Source organism: Mastomys coucha, unplaced genomic scaffold (assembly GCF_008632895.1).
Source record: "Mastomys coucha isolate ucsf_1 unplaced genomic scaffold, UCSF_Mcou_1 pScaffold21, whole genome shotgun sequence".
Taxonomy (NCBI): Eukaryota; Metazoa; Chordata; class Mammalia; order Rodentia; family Muridae; genus Mastomys; species Mastomys coucha.
The window spans coordinates 99,851,257-99,864,622 of record NW_022196904.1 but is presented as its reverse complement, the minus strand read 5'-3'; the positions used below and the strand labels follow the sequence as shown (position 1 = coordinate 99,864,622).

Below are 13,366 nucleotides of genomic sequence, written 5' to 3'. Positions count from 1 at the left end.
GGAAATCCGCCTGCCTCCGCCTCCCAAGTGCTAGGATTAAAGGCGTGCGCCACCACCGCCCGGCCCAATAACGTATTTCTAAGACTTATTTTCATTGATATGTATGAGCCTGTATACATGTATTCATGTATACCATGTGTGTATAGTGATTGTGGAGAGTAGAAGAAAGCATCAGATTCTCTGGAGCTGCAGTTATAGACTGCAGCTGTATTGTGAGATACAATGTGGGTACAATTTTTTAATATTCATTTGTAATGAAATCCCCATTTTAATCTCAGTATTTGATTTTGTGTGTGTCATGGTTTGAATAGGCTTAGCCCAGGGAATGGCACTATTTGGAGCTATTTGGAGGTGTGGCCTTGTTGGAGTAGGTATGTCACTGTGGCTGTGGGCTTTAAGACCCTCATCCTAGCTGCCTGGAAGTCAGTATTCTGCTAGCTGCCTTCAGAGGAAGATGAGGAACTCTTAGCGACTCCTTTACCATGCCTGCCTGGATGCGGACATGCTTCCCGCCTTGATAATGGACTGACCCTGTAAGCCAGCCCTAATTAAATGTTGTTCTTACAAGAATCGCCTTGGTCATGGTGTCTGTCCACAGCAGTAAAACCCTAACTAAGGCAGTGTGTATGGGCTGTGGATGTGCCACTTTCCTGATCTTATTCAGTTGCCTACTTACTAGTCCTGCCTCAGCTGCCTTCTTGGTGTGGCAGCCATTTACCTTGCTAAAGGAACATAGCTTCCTTCCTTCCTTCCTTCTGTTCTTTCTTTATAACACATGTTCTTACCATGTACGCTGGCCTGGAGCCCTCAATATAGACCAAAACTGGCCTCAGACTCACACATCTACATTTGTCTCCTGAGTGGTAAGAGAAAACCATGCCTTACCATGCCTGGCCTCAAAACAGATTTTTGTAGTCTGTGAGACATTTTGAATTCTGTAAATTCTCTTCCTTTTTTCCAATCCCAGGTAACAAATCATGATTGAGTAACTAGTCAAGATAATCTATTCTCCTCCTCTAGAGACTGGCCTAAGGAAGAATTCTCACTGCGGACAATGTCAGGTTTTCTCATTGCTACTATGGAGATGGTACTGGTGTTTAATGGTAAAGGCCAGAGAGGCTGGTAAACATTCAGTAAAGAAGACAGTTACTCAAAGACAACTCAAGGCTCAACTGTCAACAATGTTGACAGAGAAACCCTGGACAATTAAATATAGAAGCGGAACAGGAACTGCCTTTACATATTAGCTGGAACTTCTGAGGGAAAGCCCTACAGGAAAGCCCTTGCTTCCTTCTTTTCTATAAGACTAATGGAACAAGCAGTAATCATCTAATGACTGGAAGGTGATAGATACAGGGGAAAGTCACACATTAAGGAGGGGGTTAACACAAAGTTATTGAAAATCACTGAATCTGGTAATATTGTAGTGTCAAGTGTAAGATCTGAGACACTTTGTTTACTGAACTATAAAAGTGTTGTTTAAGTCAGTGGAGTATGGATTTGTTACTTTGTCAGATACATGTTAGATCTCTGAGCCTACAATCTCTCATCTGAGATTCTAAACTTCAGAAAGTTCTAAAGCCATTTTTGAGGGGTGTGTGTGGTAAGTGTGCTGGTCTTAAAGCAGACAGCAGGAACATCTTACCTAAGCTGTGAGACTATCTTCATATGGCTATACCACAGAAATATGTTTGCTTTTGGGATGGTGCCTGCAGCCCAGACACCACATTTCCTATCTATAACCTAGAATCTAGATCTCTAAAGCATAACTCGTTCTAGGAGCCCTAGATAAGGGACAGCAGGCCTAATAAACCTGAAGCTAGAAATTGTCTTTCTTCCCATACCTCTTTATTGTTGAGTTCTAGAACAGCCAGTCCAACCAGTGCTCCCACACACTTAGAGTTGAGTTCCAGGGCTCTGCTGAATGCTAGTCGAGCCTTTTCCAGTTTGTTAAGTTTGACAAAGCAATGGCCCATTCCTAAACGAACTTCAGCTAAAAAATAAATAAAATCAAGTCATTTGTTCTATCTAGGATACTTTAAGAGTTTAATTTCCAGTGTCTGGATTCCTTAAGATGTGTTGGCCTACCATAAACTTGATTTCATTAGTAGTCAGACCATATCACTCTAATCCTTCTTCCCTCTTATGGGTACCTCTTTCATTATACAAAAGAATATAATAATGGCGTTTTTCTTATCTTATACCACCCACTGCAATAAACCAACACCACTGGCTCCATTTCTACTTAAAAATTATTATGTGTGCTCGCTTCGGCAGCACATATACTAAAATGGGAACGATACAGAGAAAATTAGCATGGCCCCTGCGCAAGGATGACAGGCAAATTCGTGAAGCGTTCCATATTTTTTTAAAAAAAATTATTATGTCTATGTGTGTGTACACATATGAATGTGAGTGCATATACTCTGGTGCATGTATGAATAACCTTACTATTTAGAGAACAAACCCCTAATCAAAACCTTCAGTTTATGTCTGAGTACACAGAGGTGGTGTCATTCACTTGAGCTATGCTTATACAATCTACCTCATTTCAAGGTCATAGCAGAATACAAACATGCCCTCCCTAAGGCTACACTCCAGTGGTCATGGGATCTTTTCTCATCTATTTGAAGACACCATTGACAGTACCATTCTCAGCCATATTCAAACATTCTACCATCTTACAGAAAAGTCTCTTGATTCCATTTCCTTTCTGGCTGCCAGTGCATTGCTGTCCTTCCAGACAACAGACTCCTTGACTGATAAAACACATGCTGCCTCTAATTCCCTTTCTTCTGTTTCCTCTGGCATCCACTCTAGTAAGGTGTTATGCCCACCACTCCAGTAAAACTATCTAACCATGGTCACTAGTGATTTGCATTTTGCTCATCAATTCTGCCTGTGTCACTGGCCTAAGCATACAATGAGACAGTCTATAACCCTTGCAAAGTGTTTCACATTTGCCTTCAAGGACAGTACTTTGAGGTTTTTTGTTTTTCCCCCTTATCTCTGGCTACTCCTTTGGCTGCTTTTCCAAATCTCCCATTTCCCTAACCTTTATACTTTAGAGCAGCTGTTCTCAACCTGTGGGTTCTGACCCCTTTGTGGTCAGATGATCCTTTCACAGGGGTCACTGAAGACCATCAGAAAACACAGATATTTTCACAACAGTAGTAAAATTAGTTATGAAGTAGCAACAAAAATAACATTCTGGTTGGGGTCACCACAGCACGAGGAGCTGTACTAAAGGGTGGCAGCACTAGGAAGGCTGAGGACCACTGCTCTAGAGTGTCCCAGGGCACTTTCCTGTCTACACTTACTCCTATCTTCATGCACTCCTGGCTTTTGTACCATCAATACATTTGTTTTCAAGTTAATCTGTTCATCACAGACTTCTTTCATGAACTCCAACATAAAAGTCTTCCTGCTAGTACCTCAGACAGGTTTTCAATCTTTTCATGTCTAACCAAGTTTCTCTTGGACTGTTTTCCAAATGTAGTAAAATGTAGCTCCACTCTTAAAATTTGTGCAGCTTTTGATTCCTGCTCTTTTTACTTCACATATCACATCGGCTCCCCTTCCAAAATACAAGACTGTGACCACATGTACCACCCACCGTTATCTCCTCAGTTGTGAACTTTAATCGTTTGTGACCTGCACGATTGCAAGAACCTTTGCCCCAGTTCATGTGCCTCTACTCACTTACCTCCTTTTCTAGACTCTAGCTCAATAGTATTCTTTTCTTAAAATTTTAATTGCGTTGGTGTTTTATCTGCATGTAGGTTTGTGTAAGGGAGTCAGGTCCCCTGGAACTGGAGTTACAGACAGTTTTCAGCTGCCATTTGGGTGTAGGGAATTTAGTTAAGAGCAGTCAGTGCTCCTAACCACTGAACCCTCTTTCCAGCCCCTCAATGGTACTCTTAAGCACAAGTCAGATCACACACTCTTCTGCCCAAAGCCCTCCAGGGGTTCCCATTTCTGTCAAAAGCTTGAAGTATCTAATATAAACTCAGATGCTCAACATGAAAAGCATTGAGCAGTATCGTTTTGGTTTTTTTTTCCGAGACAGGGTTTCTCTGTATAGCCCTGGCTGTCCTGGAACTCACTCTGTAGACCAGGCTGGCCTCGAAACTCAGAAATCTTCCTGCCTCTGCCTCCCAAGTGCTGGGATTAAAGGCATGCGCCACCACAGCCCGTCGAGCAGTATCTTTGATCTCATTTCTTCTGACTTTCCATCCATTTCCATTCTAGATACACTGGCCTCCACAGTATTTTACAAATTTGCCAAGCAGTTTTCTGAGGACCTTTGTACCTGCTGTGCTTTTTCCAGGATGATACTTTCCCATATGTCTGCATGACCCTTGGCTATTCTAGCACTTTATATCCCTGGTAAATTTCCCTGGCTACCCTTTGTAAGTAACTCTCAATGCTGCTGCTGCTGCTTCTGCTTCTGCTGCTTCTTCTTCTTCTTCTTCTTCTTCTTCTTCTTCTTCTTCTTCTTCTTCTTCTTCTTCTTCTTCTTCTTCTTCTTCTTCTCCTTCTTCTTCTTCTTCTCCTTCTTCTTCTCCTTTTTAAAGATTTATTTATTTATTTTATATATATGAGTACACTGTAGCTGTACAGATGGCTGTGAACCATCATGTGGCTGCTGGAAATTGAACTCAGGATGGCCCCTGCTCGCTCCAGTGTAATACACTGTAGCTGTCTTCAGACGCACCAGAAGAGGGCATCAGATCTCATTATGGGTGGTGGTGTGAGCCACCATGTGATTGCTGGGATCCGAACTCAGGACCTTCAGAAGAGCAGTCAGTGATCTTACCCGCTGAGCCATCTCACCAGCCCCCCCTCAATGCTTTTTATAGATCTATTTTGTTTCACGTTCTCAACCATTCATAGTCGTTGTTTTTCTTATTTAATTCCCTGGAAGGTGAAGTACATGAGCAGGCAGAAACCTTTATCTTTTGGTTCACTGCTGCATTCTCTGCACAGAAATGCCTGGCACATAGATGATACACAACAAAAATACACTAAATGAAAAATATTTGGGAAGAAAAGTAGTATAGGTCAAAATATAATATGATCTGCCATTCAGGTTTTAAATCAAACACCGAGGAAAAATAATCCTTGTGTGTTGGGGGGGGGGGGGGAAGGCTGATACTGGGTGTCTTCCTTCATCCTTCTCCACTGTATTTATCTATGCAGAGTCTCTCAACCAAACCAGAACTCACTAATTCTGGTGAGTGTAGCTAGCTGGCTTGTGCCAGCACCCCATCTCTGCCTTCTAAGTGCTGGGATTACAGATGGCTACCACACTTGTCTGACTTTTCAATAAGAGCAGGGGATCAAAATTCTAGGTTTCACCCTGTGGCAGCAAGTAACCAAACCAGAACTCACTAATTCTGGTGAGTGTAGCTAGCTGGCTTGTGCCAGCACCCCATCTCTGCCTTCTAAGTGCTGGGATTACAGATGGCTACTACACTTGTCTGACTTTTCAATAAGAGCAGGGGATCAAAATTCTAGGTTTCACCCTGTGGCAACAAGTACTTTATCCACTGAACCATTTCCCCAACCCCAGAACACAATAACTTTGATTCTATCATTTCATTACTCCTAAAGTATCTTTTTATAACCAATTTTCAACATTTTAAGTTGGGTCATAAACAACTTAGAATTAAAAGTTCTCCTACCTGGACATCCTGGGTTAGTGCGCAATGCTTTTTTATAGTAAGCAAGAGCTCCTCTGTAATCCTTCTTGTTGAATGAAATACAAGCTTTCCCTGTGGTTATTTAAAGAACAACACTTTAAAGAACATAAATTTATTATGTTTTACACTATTTTATATCTCAGTAAGAAATACTTGAAAATAGTGAATTATCATATTAAAATGTGTTTTCCATAGGTAGTACAATATTTGAGTCTTAAAAGTCTTTATGTAAAATAACAATATAAATAACTACTTTGTAGTTATTCTATGAAGAGATTATTTGTTGACTCTTTGGAAGCAAATAATAACTTATTCTACTTTGCTTCTGATTGCTATGATAAACACCAGGACATAACAACTTGGGGAGGAAAGGGCATATTTTAGCTTATAGTTTAGTCTGTCATGAAGGCAAGTCAGGGCAGGAACTCAAGCAGAAACCTGGAGGCAGAAACTGAAGCAGAGGCCATGAAGGAATGCTGCTTCCTGGCTTGCTCCTTCTGACTTACTCAGCCTGCTTTTTTTATACCACCCAAAACTGTCTCCCTAGGGATGGCACTGTTCCAGTGGGTTAGACTGTCCTCTATCAATTATCAATCAAGAAAATGCTCTACAGACTTGCCTACAGGTAATCTGATAGAGGTTCCTTTTCCCAGTTCACTTCACTCTACCTTATGTCAAATTGATAAAAAAAACTAACCAGGACTCTCTATAAAGACATATACATACATATTAGCTTATTATATTTATACATATTATAATATATACTTATGTACTATATATACACACAAAACATACATACACACATATTCTATCTCTCCCTCCCTCCCTCCCTCCCTCCCTCCCTCTCTCTCTCTCTCTCTCTCTCTCTCTCTCTCTCTCTCTCTCTCTCTTTCTTTCTCTCTCTCTCTCTCACATGTAGAAGCTCCTAGTCAATGATGACCAACTAGAACCTAAGGTCTCTGCTGAAGATCACTCACCAAGAAGGGCTGGAATATTGTTTGGAGACTGGTTAAGTACAAAATGAAACTGTGCATCAGCTTGATCCATTTTGTCACCCTCGAGCAGGCAAAAGCAGGCTCTTCCCAACAAATGGTTCTGTAATGTACAGACTTTACTAAGACTAGAGACAATTTACCAGCCACAGAGGGTGGAAGTTCAGCATTCCTCTGTAAGTGGCTAGAGTAGCTGGCTACCAGTAAGAATCTCTAAGTACAAATGAGAAGCTTACCCTGAAAGGCAAATCAGTGCCTAAGACAGCAACAAGACAAAGGTCACAATTCTTAAAACCTGCTTGAAATTTACCAGAGATACTGGGAATATGGACTCAACATGTACATATACACTAAAATTTCCCAAATATAACCGTTTAAGGACTAATGCAATTCTAATTTCAAAAAATTTTTCTTTTTTGACTGTATCAACAATTATTTTAGTAGAAACTTTTTCACAAAGAATCTGCTATACACATATTTTGCTTTCATGTGGTATTCTTTGCTCTCATAAATTGAAAAAAGTTTGATTTACCTGATCATACATAATAATTTTATCAGCCATTGTATACAGCAAAGTTGCCTGCGTAATAAGGTCCTTCTTATTGTCTTTGTTCTTTTCTTTCCGAGCCTGTTGTACATAGTAGGCTGCCAATGTATCCAAGCAAGTCATCTGGTCTTTCTCGTGATCTCGATAGTCCAAATTGCCATCTATCCGTGCTGCCTCCAGCAGCTTCACAAACTCTTCTGTTTTCCCTTGCTTGTAGTACTCCAGCTTTAGGTAAAGGATGAAACCAAAATCACTAAACACAAGTCCACACACAAAACAACACAAATGTTTATAGAACTTTTATTTGTAATAGTAAAAATGGGAAGCCAAATTAACAAGTGAATCAATAAAACAGCTGTGGTATTTCTGTGATGCAAAGAAGTGAACTATTGACAGCAATTACAAAATAAATAAATCTCAAATTACACTAAAAGAAGCCTGCTTACCAAAAGAATACATATTGTGTGATTCCACTTTTGTAAGACTCTAGAAAATGCTTAACAGCAAAACTGCAAGTAGTGCAGATCAGTGCTGGTTGGAAACAGAAGGGCTGAGAAAGAACATGGAAGGAACTTTGGGGCACTGGATACATTCACTGACCTCAAGTGACTGTGATCGCAGCTCCACAGGGACACCCACACTCAATACCAAGTGGTACAATTTACACATGAGCAGTTTATCAAAGTCAATTTAACCTGAATACAGTTATTAAAATTGGAATCACAAAAGATATGCCTGTTTCTCATCTAGTAATAGTTTAACCCCAGTACTGAGGACATGAGAGAAAGAGAGAGAGGGGTGGGGGGAGAGAAAGAGGGAGAGAGAGAGAGAGAAAACAAATGAACCTGGGAGCTTGATGGCTAGCCACTCTAACTAAAATGGGGAGCTCTATGTTTAATGAGAGACCTTGTCTCAAAAAATAATGTGGAGACAGATGGATCTCTATGAGTTTGAGGCCAGCCTGGTCTTCATAATAAGTTTCAGGCCAGACAGGGCTACATGTTGAGACCCTGTCTCCGAGAAAAAAAAAAAAAAGGATAACTAATGTTGGTCTCTGGCCTCCACATGTATACACAAGGGCAACATACAAACAGATGCATATAGTGTATATATTAATCTCACCCCCACAGTAAAGAATATGCAGGATTCTAGCATGCTACAAGAGACCCTGTCTCAAAAACAACAAAACTCACTTGGTTTTGCCTCTACCAAAAATTATCAGTGACTTTGGGATAGATTATTAACTTCCCCAGACATATGCTTCACAGATAACATAAAAGAACTATCTACTCTATATTAACGACTGCCTATAGGTCACATAGTATGCCAGGAGCTATATACATACATTTCCTCTGATCCTTACAACTACCTAATAAAGTGGGTACTAACATCTTCATAGTTTTGAGGAAACAGCCTCAGAAATTGTTTAAGGACAAACAGCAGTCATGTTGGAACTTGAACAAAGTCTTCTTTACACCCAAGACTACAGTTTCCCCAACAGGAAACCAATCTACAGAGCTTTATCAATTTATTCTACCATTAATACCAACTCTACCAAGTAATAACAGGATCAATGGCTTAATATCCAGGGGATAGGAAATGCTGACTGTTCTAGTAAAAATGGCAAAGTCTATTAGAAGAAATGCTTTTTTGCATATCCACATGTGGATGAAGACATTTGTTGTTGGTTTTTTTTTTTGGAAACTGTTTCAATATAGAGCTTAGACTAGCTTCAAACTTGCAATCCCCCTGCCTCAGACTCTGAAATGCTGGCTTTTAGAAGTATGTCACTGCACCCAGCTGGGAAGATTCTCTTAGAGTAGACATTTTAGAAAACAGAAGCACAAACAGATATACAGAACTATAATAAACTGAGTGTCTGCAGAGCAAAGGAGTCAACAGAGTGAAGGAGATGGTGTACAGAATGGAGAAAATCTTTGCCAGCTATTCACCTAACAGAGAATGCATGAAGAACTCAGAAACCAACCATCCAAAAAAACAAACACAAAAACAAGTAAGTTGATCAACAAACAGGCCAATGACATGACAGATGCTTCCCAAAAGGCTAAGTACAACTACTAAGTCCATAAAAAATGTTCAGTATTTTAGTCATTAGGCAAGTGGGAATGAAAAGTACACTGTGTGCTGGGCATGGGGGCATAAACCTCCCAGCACGTGGGAGATGAAGGCAGGAAGACCAAGAGTTCAAGGCCAGCCTGAGACAAATAGCTGAGGCTTTTGTTAGATTCTAGAAAATGCTTAACAGCAAAAAACGCAAGTAGTGCAGATTAGTGCTGGTTGGAAACAGCACTAAAATTCTGTTTCAAACAACAATAATAAACCAGAGGATGGAATGATGGCTCAGCAGTTAACAGCAGCAAGGATGGGGGTTTGGTGCCCAGTAATTGAGCGGCATCTAACGACTGTCTATACCTCCAACTCCAGGGGGTCCAATACTCTTTTTGGTCTCTGAAGGCATCAGGCATACATGTAGTATACAAGAATACACACAGGCAAAGCACTCATATACATAAAATATGAATAAATCTTTAAAAACAAAACAAAAAACTCCAAAAAATAAAACAGAATTTAAAAAAGTTGAGATTCTACCTTGCCCTAGTAAAAATGGCTATTACCAGTAAGAAGAACAACAATAAATGTTGGCAAGGATGAAGAAAATCAGTAGGGAAGTTCCTCATGGTCTAAAAGTAGGCTGACTATATGACCCCCCTATACCACTTCCAGTCTTATATCCAAAGGAAAAAGTCAGCACATAAAAATACTACCCACACATCCACATTCAGTGTGGTGCTGTTCACAATAGCCAGGCTATAGAATCAGTGTAGGTGCCCATCAATAGGTGAATGGTAAATATACTATACATGCAAGAGAGTTTTATCTAGCCATAAAGAATGAACCATGTCAGTTTCAGGAAAATGGATGGAACTAGAGGACATATACAAAACTCTAAGCATGGTATAGATTTTTTTTTTATATGTGAGCTGGCATTGAGAAGAGAAAAAGAAAAAAAACCTTCCCACAATATATGCATACAGAGAAATGCTCAGAAAAACCCATTAATATGTATAATATGCACTAACAAGTATTTATTTATTTAAATATTTATTTATTATTATATGTAAGTCACTGTAGCTGTCCTCAGACACACCAGGAGAGGGCATCAGACCTCATTAAGGATGGTTGTGAGCCACCCATGTGGTTGCTGGGATTTGAACTCATGAAGAGCAGTCGATGCTCTTAACCACTGAGTCATCTCACCAGTCCCCACAAGTACTTATTTTTAAGATGAATATCTGGAAGGCTGAGCAGGAAGACCAAAGGTCAAGGCCAGCCTGGGGGATTTAGTGAGACTCTGCCTCATAATAAAAGGTAAAAACAAGGCTGAGGATATAGCTTAGTAGATGAGTGTTTGCCTAGCATTTTCAAGGACCTAGATTCAATTTATAGTATAAAATTGAGCAGAAAATGTGCTCAATTCTAAACCATCAAGGTAATATTAGGAACTTTTTTTGTTTTGTTTTGTTTTGTTTGTTTTTTCAAGACAGGGTTTCTCTGTGTAGCTCTGGCTGTCCTGGAAGTCACTCTGTAGATCAGGCTGGCCTCGAATTCAGAAATCTGCCTGCCTCTGCCTCCCAAGTGCTGGGATTAAAGAAAGGTATGCGCCACCACTGCCTGGCTAGGAACTTATGTATTTAATATGACTGCCACTTGTAGCATACTAGTTTAGGAATAGTGAGTATAGTTTATCTTACTATTTCTCATAAAAATGAAACATGATGCCAGGGAGTAGAGTGTCTAAAGTTATAGGCTCCTAGACTAGATTTGCTGAGAATTTCTATTAGGATTCATATTATAGAGGCAGGCAGGAACAAATATGACAAAAACATGAAGCCGAAACAAATTTCAGTGCAAAAGGGCCTCTTGGAACCTAATCACCTTCCAGAATGTTTTAGAAGAAATGTTATAGAAAGTAATGTTTTTTTTTGTTTTTTGTTTTTTTGAGACAGGGTTTCTCTGTGTAGCCCTGGCTGTCCTGGAACTCATTCTGTAGACCAGGCTGGCCTTGAACTCAGCAATCCTCCTGCCTCTGCCTCCCAAGTGCTGGGATTAAAGGCATGTGCCACCATCGCCCGGCTGGAAAGTAATGTTTATTCCGTCTATTTATACATAAACTAAGCTTCACTGAATTATCATTAAGTAATTAAAACCTCAATATAGAGAATTATTTACCTTAAATGAATCTTGTGCCTTTATCAACAGACATTAATTTATCAGTAGAGTTGTAGTTAGGAAACTGCCCTTATTGTTCCATAAATGATAATATAACCACTGTTCACGCGTGTATGCATGGCCTTCATCATCCTGCAAGTAGACCAAGCTGACCTCAAACTCAGAGGTCGACCTGTCTCTGCTGCTACTATGTCTGGCATAACTAATTTTCATATAGAAGATTTAATCGTGTACAATTGATTTAATCATGTGGGCTATTACTGTACTTGAAATCCAAAAATCACATGTTTTTCCAGTCAACAGAAAAGTGTGCTAGAGGAACACTGACCGCCAAAGCAATCCATATGTGCAGCTGTGTGTGCTCCTGCTTCAGAATACTGATGACTTCATCTCCCTCCGGTAATTGATCGAAGTCAAGTTCAATGACCTAAAACACACAATACACATTTCGTTTCCTTTTTAAATTCACAATTTCTCTCTTCTGTGTGTTTTGTACATTCATGGATGTGCACACACAAAGGGTACGTACTCACTTTCAATGGGGCGAACTAATACATATTCCTATTTAGAAAACACATGGCAAATAGGTTGTAGTCTGGTTTGGTCAAAGCATAGAAAAGCGGACAAATCCTGTTAGTCGATTTCACATCGCTAAAACTACAAAATTCCCAATGACTTGCTTACTCAAAACCAAAATGAAACCTTGTATAACCTATAAGCCAATGAAACACTGATGCCATATAGGTCTGAGATCTTGAGAAACACGATCCCAGAGGCCAGGCAAAGTTGAATACCAACGTATACTTAAATCACGGAGGCAGTATCATCTGTCACATACATGCCTAAAATGTGGGCACCAAAAATTAGAAGAAAAACATTCTGGAACGCACCCAAGCCCACCATATTTTAGAAATGAATTCTACCTCGATCAAAAATAAAAGTGTGAAAAATCCAGTCAGACTGAAGCAAAGCTGGAGCTTTATTCAGACAAACCGCACGCCATAGATGAAAGTGGGTCGTTGCCACCAGCACACAGGAGCGGCTAAATCTCGAGCCCCTTATCTCTCCGGGAGAGCTCTGTTAACAATGTGCTTTGACAGACTTTTCTTCCAAGGGATTAAGAGCCATCTCTCAGATCCCCAGGGAGATTTAAAAAAAAAAAAAATCGCAAGTTGAAGCAGCAGGTAGCACCGGGGGCATCGAGCCCACTGCGCCCGGAAGACAGCCGACTGTCAACAAGGAGCAGGCTGCAGGCGAACTTTCCCGAAATCCTTGCAGCCAGAAAGGTGACCGGCTGAGTGCTCAGTGCCTGGGCCGAGGCGCTCGACTTCGGCTCTCTCCTCCAAAAAACCAAGCGGAGCAAAGTCGGCGCTGGGATCGTCCAAGTTCATAGCCCGGCTCCCCGGCTCCACACTCGGCACCCACCTCGTCAGTATCCCGGAGGGGAATCTCGATGGAACCCCGCGACATGGTGAGCTCTGAAAGCAGGCGCTTCTCACCCCGCCGCTCGGCAGCTCGCAGTCCCGGTTTCCAGCCTAGCAGAGGTTACCACACCTCACACCCAGCGGAGCTGCCTAGAACCAGCTTCTCCGCTGCTGTCGGCCGCCGAAACAACGAGCTTCAGACCGCAACCGGCCACTTCCGGAGGCCCCGCCCCCTGAACCGGAAGCACTACCGGGAGGGCGTGCCCCACACGAGCTCCGCCCGGCGGCCCTGGCGCGTCCTTCTTTGGAAAGACTGATAGCTCGGAGGTGGTTGTTGTGTCAGCCGTAGGTGACCAAGCGCCTTCGGGGACGCGGCCTCTGCCGCTAAGTAGTCCAAACTGAGTTCCTCACAGGCCCGCGCCTGGGCGGGGTGTGGAGGTGGTGAGG

The 13,366-nt window shown here is 41.3% G+C and overlaps 1 protein-coding gene and 1 non-coding gene across 2 annotated transcripts in view; one reads left to right on the top strand and one right to left on the bottom strand.

Annotated features, from left to right (window-relative positions):
- Ctr9 (CTR9 homolog, Paf1/RNA polymerase II complex component) overlaps positions 1-13,160 on the bottom strand; it is a 29,340-nt gene extending 16,180 nt beyond the window's left edge. The window contains exons 1-6 of the mRNA XM_031387880.1: positions 12,921-13,160; positions 11,824-11,922; positions 7,230-7,469; positions 6,683-6,800; positions 5,688-5,777; positions 1,845-1,993 (exon numbers count right to left, since the gene is read on the bottom strand). Of these exons, the coding sequence (XP_031243740.1) occupies positions 1,845-1,993; positions 5,688-5,777; positions 6,683-6,800; positions 7,230-7,469; positions 11,824-11,922; positions 12,921-12,965 (741 nt within the window). The 5' untranslated portion in view covers positions 12,966-13,160. The remainder of the gene's footprint in view (positions 1-1,844; positions 1,994-5,687; positions 5,778-6,682; positions 6,801-7,229; positions 7,470-11,823; positions 11,923-12,920) is intronic.
- On the top strand, positions 2,262-2,368 carry LOC116104184. Its single transcript, XR_004123722.1, has one exon. It is a non-coding gene; the product is annotated as a U6 spliceosomal RNA (small nuclear RNA).
- Positions 13,161-13,366: the final 206 nt, after the last annotated feature.